This window comes from Ornithorhynchus anatinus, chromosome 3 (assembly GCF_004115215.2).
Source record: "Ornithorhynchus anatinus isolate Pmale09 chromosome 3, mOrnAna1.pri.v4, whole genome shotgun sequence".
Classification (NCBI taxonomy): domain Eukaryota; kingdom Metazoa; phylum Chordata; class Mammalia; order Monotremata; family Ornithorhynchidae; genus Ornithorhynchus; species Ornithorhynchus anatinus.
Window position 1 is genome coordinate 364,707 of NC_041730.1, and position 7,784 is coordinate 372,490.

The window sequence follows — 7,784 nt, forward strand, 5'->3', positions numbered from 1 at the left end:
TCCGGTCATCTTTCCTGGACATGCCGCCGGTGGCTTGGGAACGGGGCAGCTCGTGGGGGACTCCTTTGGGCCCCCGCACCTCAAACGGTCGATGGCATTTACTGAGCCTTGACTTCTAAGGGCTTGGGAGAGTACAAAAGTTAGCGGACACATTCCCTGTCTCCTTCCTTTGACTCTAAGCCTGCTGGTTAGCGCACGTGTCTGGTGCCTGTTGACACGTGCGTTATGCATCTGGTGTGGTGCTACCAGATGTCTCTTGGGTCCTGGGACCAAGACAGCGTGTGGGTACGAACACAAAAACACTTCCTCTGCCTTCTAGGCTTCGTTTCTGTTTCGGCTCTATGTACTGCAGCTGTCTGGATCTTCTGATGTTTGCTCGTCCTCCCCCCGTCACAGTCAGTCAATCAACGGTATTTAATGAGTGCTTACTGTGTGTATAGCACTGTAGTAGACACAAGACAATCAGGTCCCATGTGGTGCTCACAGTTTAAGTAGGAGGGAGAAAAAAGATTGAATCTCCATTTTGTAGATGAGGGAAGGGAACTGAGACGCAGAGAAATGAAATGACTTACCCAAGTTCAAGCTGGGAAGGGAATTAGAATTATGGAAACATCACGGCTTAATGGCTAGAGCAGGGGCCTGGGAGTCAGAAGGTCATGGGTTCTTACCCTGGCTCTGCCACTTGTCTGCTCTGTGACCTTGGCCGAGTCATGTAACTTTTCTGTGCTTCAGTTACCTCATTTATAAAATGGAGATGGAAACTGCAAGCCCTTATGTGGGACAGGGACTGTGTCCAAACCGATTTGCTTCTATCCACCCCAGTGCTTAGGACAATGCCTGGCACATAATAGTAAGTGCTTAATAATAATAATAGTGGTGGTATTTGTTAAGCACTTACTATGTGTAAAGCACTGTTCTAAGCGCTGGGGGGATACAAGGCGATCAGGTTGTCCCATGTGGGGCTCACAGTTTTTTTAAATCCCCATTTTACAGATGAGGTAACTGAGGCACAGAGAAGTTAAGTGACTTGCCCAAAATCTCACAGCTGGGAAGCGGCAGAGCTGGGATTAGAACCCATGACCTCGGACTCCCAAGTCCGAGCTCTTTCCACTGAGCCACGCTGCTTCTCCAAATACCAAATTAATACCAGAATTATTATTATTAATTCAGGACCTCTGACTTCCAGGCCTGGGCTCTTTCCCCTGGGCCCACTGTTTTTGATACGTACAACTGAGTAGGTAGACGAGTTCCCTGCCTACAAGTGTTTACTGTGTACAGGGCACAGTCCCCAGTGCTTGGGAGAGTACATCACAACTGGTAGGTACCATCCCTGCCCTCACTAGTTGAGGAAGACAGTAAAATTAAGTGACTGGGGGCAAAGGGGCAGACAATAAGGAGATGGACGTTAAGTCAGTCCCTCTAAACCCTCGGATAGTCGCCCCACTGCACTCGGGTGCCCAGGTGACGCAACAGGGAGGGTGACTAAGTGAGGCGATGAGAGGTGAGAGAAGGCCTCTAGGAGGAGAGATGATTGTAGGAACTCTGGGCTGCCCCCGTAGTGTTGTCTGTGGGTAAACGGGGGCAAGTGCATGACTTCCCCGGTGGGGGCTCATCCATCAGTTTGGTTTTCTTTGGCCGCAGCCAGGCACCGGCCGCCTGGTAATGCCGATGGGACTCAGTCACTCACACTCTCAAGGGTCTCCACGTGCCCACCAAGGGCTGACGAGGTGCTGGGGGCGGGGGCCGTCCGGGCGACCAGCTGGCCAAACAGGCCGAGCAGGAACGGGAGCCCGCTCGGTCATGGGCGGGGCCGCTGGCCAGAGTTACTGGGGGCGGGGGAGGAGGATCAGGCCACATCCAGGGCTAACCCAGAGGTGGGGTCAGGGAAGGATGGGCCGGGCAGCAGGACTGAGCCTCGGGCAGGGGGAGCGGGGGGCACCAGCCTGTGCCACAACCTAGTGGTGAGGGAGCCCAGCTTCCAGGAGCTGGGTGGGAGCAGCTAAGTTAGGTGCTGTAGGCTGGTGAAGCTTGGGGGGGTAGGGAGAGAGGGGCAGGGACCCTCCCTACTGCATTTCCCCTGACACAGTGGGACTCCACTGCACGGCTCTAGCCAGGGGTGAGGAGGGTGACAATCACCCAAAGCACCTCCCTGCCGACAAGGGGGCGGGAGGGGGGGTCCTGGCCCCAGTTTGGTGGGGGGTGAGAGGAGGGTGGGGACCTGGGGGAGCAGGAAAAATCCTTACAGGGGAGCAAGAGCAGGGGCAGCTGGAGTTAGAGGGGTCAGATGTAGGGGGTCTCCACCTGGACAGAGCCAGCTCAGCGGGAACTGGGTGTGCAGGGGAAGGATCTGGGGGTGACTCCACCTGGGCCTCACTCAAGGCATCTGGACCCCTGAGCCAGGTGCAGACAGAGAGGAAGAGGGTGGTCCTGTGTGGAGGGGGATGGAGGGAGATGGGGCGGGCTCGGGCCTATGGCTTCCCGGGGAGGCACCACCAACGACCAGCAGACGAGGTCAAACGGAGGCCCCGCCCCAGCCAGGTGGTGCGGCGGGGGGCCGGGGTCACTCTTTATTGGGGGAGGGGGAGGGAGCGGGAGGCCTCAGCGGTACAGGAAGTCGGCCTGGATGTTGGCCGCGATCTCCGCCTCCCACTTGTCGCCGTTGTTGAGCAGCTTCTCCTTGTTGTACAGCAACTCCTCGTGCGTCTCCGTGGAGAACTCAAAGTTGGGGCCCTGCGGGGCGACAGCGTGGCGATGGCTCCCCGGCCCCGGCCCTCCCCGTGCCCACGGTCCACCCGCCCCGCCGCGCCCCGCCCTGGCACCTCCACAATGGCGTCGACGGGACAGGCCTCCTGGCAGAAGCCACAGTAGATGCACTTGGTCATGTCGATGTCGTAGCGCGTGGTCCGCCGGCTGCCGTCCGCCCGCGGCTCGGCTTCGATGGTGATGGCCTGGGGCCGGGGGATGCGGGCACGTGGGTCGGGGCCGCCCGGCCGGCCGGGTCGCCCGCCCCCTCCCCGCCCCCCGGCCCCCGGCCCCTCACCTGGGCGGGGCAGACGGCCTCGCAGAGTTTGCAGGCGATGCAGCGCTCCTCGCCGGAGGGGTAGCGGCGCAGGGCATGCTCCCCGCGGAAGCGCGGGCTCAGGGGCCCCTTCTCGAACGGGTAGTTGATGGTGGCGGGTTCCCGGAACAGGTAGCTGAGAGTCATGCCCAGGCCTGGGGACACGGATGGCTCAGAGCGTGGACTCTCCCACCCCGGGCTCCTTTGCGTGCATGTGTGTTTGTGCATATAAGCGCTTAGTGCAGCGCTCTACACATAGTAAGCTCTCAATAAATACGACTGAATGAACGAATGAGTGAATGTCCGTCGGTCCCTGCTCGGCCGGCCCAAACCTCAGCCTGCAAACGGGAGCTCGGATTTACCCCCCTTCAAATCCTCTCCGCGGCCAGCCGGCGCTGGGGACTCCTGGCCGTCTGAGCGCACACGCACGTCTGTCGGCCCCAATCCCGCCCTGTGGCCGGCACTGTGGACTACTGCATCCCTGGGCTCTTGGAGGGGGGGTGTGGGCAAACGGCTGGTCATCCCCTCTCCCATCAGATCCTCCCCGCGGCCAGGGTCACACCCGCCCACCTCGGAACAGTTCAGTCCAGAGTAGCGTCTGGGCCGCCCGGTCTGTCACGGACCTCCAGTCCATCTCCGGCTCCTTGAGGTTCACGTACTCTGCAAGAGAGGGCTCTCAGGGCCGGGGCCGGCCGGGGGTCCCGGGAGAGAAGCTTCCAGCCGAAACGGAAGCCCTTCCCCCGGCTCGCCCCCTCGCCCCCGCAGCCTCTGCCCTTCCCCCCTGCCCCGGACTCACTGTAACAGGCGACCGGGGCGCTGCTGTGGATGCCTGGGGCCAGGCTGCGGCTGGCAGGGAGCCCTACGGAGGGAGGAAGACAAGGAGGCAACAGAGAAGCGGGGAGGGAGGAGGATGTCGGGGGTCGGCGGCCCCTTCCCCATCCCCCTGGACTCCCGTCCTACCTGTCCGGGCAACGTGGGTGAAGGCGCGGGCCAAAGCCATGGTGGGAAGGACACCTGTGGGCAGAGGAAGGAGCCGTGGGGTGTTGGCGTGAGCAGCCGACCCGGTGAGGCTTTACCGGCCGGAAGCAATGGGGAGAGCCGGGGAGGGGGGACCTCCTGCGTCAGCCCAGTTGGGTCTCGCGGGATTCGGAGCTATGGGGCCGGTCCCCAGAGTTCACAAAGGGGTCAATCACTCAATCAACAGTATCTGTCGAGCACCTACTGGGTGGAGAGCATGATTCTAAGCGCTTGGGAGAGCGCAACAGAATAAGACACAATCTCTGCCCTCAAAACTCCTCAAGTGGTCAGAGGATGTGGGTTCTAATTCCGACTCTACCACTTGTCTGCTGTGGGATCTTAGGAGTCACTTCACTTCTCTGTGCCTCAGTTCCCTCATCTGTAAAATGGGGGTTAAGCCTATGAGCCCCAGGTGGAACGTGGACTGTGTCCAACTTGATCCCCTTGTATCTACCCCAGCGCTTACAGAACAGTGCTAGGCAATAGTAAGTGCCTAACACCATAATTATTATTATTATTAGAGGAGGTGGGCTTTCAGGCGGTTTTGAAGATGGAGAGCTGCGGCCAATCGGTCTCCTGGGGGTGGTGTGAGCTCGCGGAGGGCGGCGGTAGCAGGCCAGGACCTGGCTTGGGTGAGGAGGCGGGCTGATGACACCACAGGGGCCGGACCTCCTCACCCTGCGCTTTGAGGGTCTCAATCGGCTCGTCCCCCCGACCCCCATCTCACCTGGCTCATCTCCTCCGACAGCCCAGCCCTCACACTCCGCTCCCCCAATGCCCACTTACTCGCTGCACCTCCAGCTCGCTGTCTCGCTGGCGCCCAAGTCCTCCCCGGGGCCTGGAACTCCTCCCCCTTCATCTATCCGACAGACCCCTACCCTCCCCACCTTTGGAGCTGTCCTAAAACCACATCTCCTCCAATAAGCTTTTCCCAACTAAACCCTCATTTCACCTACCCACCCTCCCCTCTGTATTCGTCTATCTCACCGCCGACCTCTTGCCCACGTCCTGCCTCTGGCCCGGAACTCCCTCCCTCTTCATATCCGACAGACAATTACCCTGCCCCGCTTCAAAGCCTTATTGAAAATGCATCTCCTCCAAGAGGCCTTCCCTAAGTCCTCTTTTCCTTTTCTTCCTCTCCCTTCTGCGTCACCCTGACTTACTCCCTTTATTCATCTCCCCTTCCGGCCGCACAGCACTTATGCCACTTGTCAGCTGTGTGACTGTGGGCAAGTCACTTAACTTCTCTGTGCCTCAGTTACCTCATGGGTAAAATGGGGATGTGAGCCTCAGGTGGGACCCCCTGATGATCCTGTATCTACCTCAGTGCTTAGAACAGTGCTCTGCACATAGTAAGCGTTTAACAAATACCAACATTATTATTATTATTATGTACATACCTGTCAACTCGTTGTGGGCAGGGGATGTTATATTATACTTTCCCAAAGGCTTAGCCTGTGCACTCAAGTAAGCACTCAATAAATATGACTGTCATTCCAATTTGTACCCCTTATGTGCTTGATATTTCACTCCACCCTCAGTCCTGCAGGCCTTATGTCCATAGCCTTACTTCCTACTATTTTCCCTACGTGAAATTTATTTTGACATCTGTCTCCCCATCTAGGCTGTGAACCTGTGGGCGAGGATCATGCCTACCAACTCTAAGAATAATAATAATGTTGGCACTTGTTAAGCGCTTACTATGTGCAGAGCACTGTTCTAAGCGCTGGGGTAGACATAGGAGAATCAGGATGTCCCACGTGGGGCTCACCGTCTTAATCCCCATTTGACAGATGAGGTCACTGAGGCCCAGAGAAGTGACTGGCCCACAGTCACACAGCTGACAAGTGGCAGAGCCGGGATTTGAACTCATGACCTCTGACTCCAAAGCCCGTGCTCTCTTCGCTGAGCCACGCGGGGATGGAGAAAGGAAGAGTGAGGGGGGTGTTAGGGAAGCAGCGTGGCTCAGCGGAGAGAGCTCGGGCTTGGCAGACAGAGGTCATGGGTTCGAATCCCGGCTCTGCCTCTTGTCAGCTGTGTGACTTTGGGCGAGTCACTTCGCTTCTCTGGGCCTCAGTGACCTCCTCTGTCAAATGGGGATAATAATGTTGGTATTTGTTAAGCGCTTACTATGTGCCGAGCACTGTTCTAAGCGCGGGGGTAGACATAGGGGAATCAGGTTGTCCCACGTGGGGCTCACAGTCTTAATCCCCATTTTACAGATGAGGGAACTGAGGCACAGAGAAGTTAAGTGACTTGCCCACAGTCACACAGCCTACAAGTGGCAGAGCTGGGATTCGAACTCATGAGCCCTGACTCCAAAGCCCGTGCTCTTTCCACTGGGGATGAAGACGGGGAGCCCCACGGGGGACCACCTGAGAAGCAGTGTCAGTGGAAAGGGCACGGGCTTTGGAGTCAGAGGTCATGGGTTCGAATCCCAGCTCTGCCACTTGTTTGCTGTGTGACCTTGGACAAGCCACTTAATTTCTCCGTGCCTCAGTTCCCTCCTCTGTAAAATGGGGATGAAGACTGTGAGCCCCACGTGGGACAACCTGATTCCCCTGGGTCTACCCCAGCGCTTAGAACAGTGCTCTGCACATAGGAAGCGCTTAACAAAAACCAACATTATTATCCCCTTGTATCCTCCCCAGCGCTCAGAACAGTGCCGTGCACAGAGGAAGCGCTTAACAAATACCATCCTCGTCGTTGAATGAACTGGGCGCGCCGGTGTCGGGAAGGGCAAGCCCAGCGGTGGCTCCCCGCCCTGGTGACCCCTGACCCCCCCCCCGGGCCCCGCCCCCCTCGGCAGGGGCGGCCCGGTCGGCGCAGGCGCACTGACGAGGTGACCCCCCCCCCCCCGCGCCCCCTCCGTGAAGGACACGGCGGTCGGGGAGACGGCGCGGGGCCCGGGGAGGGAAGGGCCGGGGTCCGTCCGCCCGACCCCCGCTCGCTCGCTCGCTCCCTCCCTCCCTCCGCACCCCGCGCCCCGCCGACCCACCGACAGGCCCCGCCGGCCGGGGACACTCGCCAGCCCCAACCCACCGCCGCCGCCGCCACCGCTCTCACCCGCCTTCCGCTCTCCTCCCTCATTGGCTCATACCGCAAACTAGGGCCGCCACGATTGGCTCGAGGGCGGGAAGGAGGCGGGACCGATGGCTCTGCCCCGTAGGGTGATTGGCCAGACGTGGCGTCGGCAACGACCAATCGGCGCGGCGGACCGCAAGCGTGCGTGACCGAAGGGCGGGCGCGTGCCGGTCACGTGAGAATGCACCCCCTATAAAAGGGGGGGGGGGGGGAAGGCGGGGCTCGGCGGAGGGGTCACGTGGGCGGGGATGCTACGGGCGTTAGGTGGCGGGGGCTGCCGCCTTCTATATGGGGTTTATAATGACGTTGGTATTTGTTAAGCGCTTACTCTGTGCCGAGCACTGTTCTAAGCGCTGGGGGTGACCCAGGGGAATCAGGTTGTCCCACGGGAGGCTCCCAGGCTTCATCCCCATTTGACAGATGAGGTCACTGAGGCACCGAGAAGTGAAGTGACTTGCCCACAGTCCCACAGCTGACAAGGGGCCGAGCCGGGATTCGAACCCACGACCTCTGACTCCCAAGCCCGGGCTCTTTCCACTGAGCCACGATAATAATGCTATTTAATATTGTTGGTATTTGTTAAGCGCTATGTGCCAAGCACTGTTCTGAGCGCTGGGGGAGGTGC

General features: G+C 59.2%; 1 protein-coding gene across 1 annotated transcript; it reads right to left on the reverse strand.

Annotated features, from left to right (window-relative positions):
* Window positions 1-2,507: 2,507 nt before the first annotated feature.
* Window positions 2,508-7,161, reverse strand: NDUFS8 (NADH:ubiquinone oxidoreductase core subunit S8). The gene is made up of 7 exons (XM_029059176.2): window positions 7,142-7,161; window positions 4,019-4,072; window positions 3,855-3,917; window positions 3,629-3,718; window positions 3,041-3,213; window positions 2,820-2,948; window positions 2,508-2,730 (listed from the first exon to the last, which is right to left on the reverse strand). Exons 2-7 carry the CDS (start codon window positions 4,056-4,058, stop codon window positions 2,599-2,601), a joined length of 627 nt encoding a protein of 208 aa, XP_028915009.1. The 5' UTR covers window positions 4,059-4,072; window positions 7,142-7,161; the 3' UTR covers window positions 2,508-2,598.
* Window positions 7,162-7,784: the final 623 nt, after the last annotated feature.

Bases quoted from the DNA above. Each gene is read 5' to 3' on its own strand.
- NDUFS8 (XM_029059176.2), bottom strand. From the start codon at position 4,058: ATGGCTTTGGCCCGCGCCTTCACCCACGTTGCCCGGACAG. The intron at 3,214-3,628 runs GTGGGCGGGTGT...CCGTGTCCCCAG, and splicing joins CTGGACTGAACTGTTCCGAG to GCCTGGGCATGACTCTCAGC. The intron at 2,731-2,819 runs GTGCCAGGGCGG...GTCGCCCCGCAG, and splicing joins CCGTCGACGCCATTGTGGAG to GGCCCCAACTTTGAGTTCTC.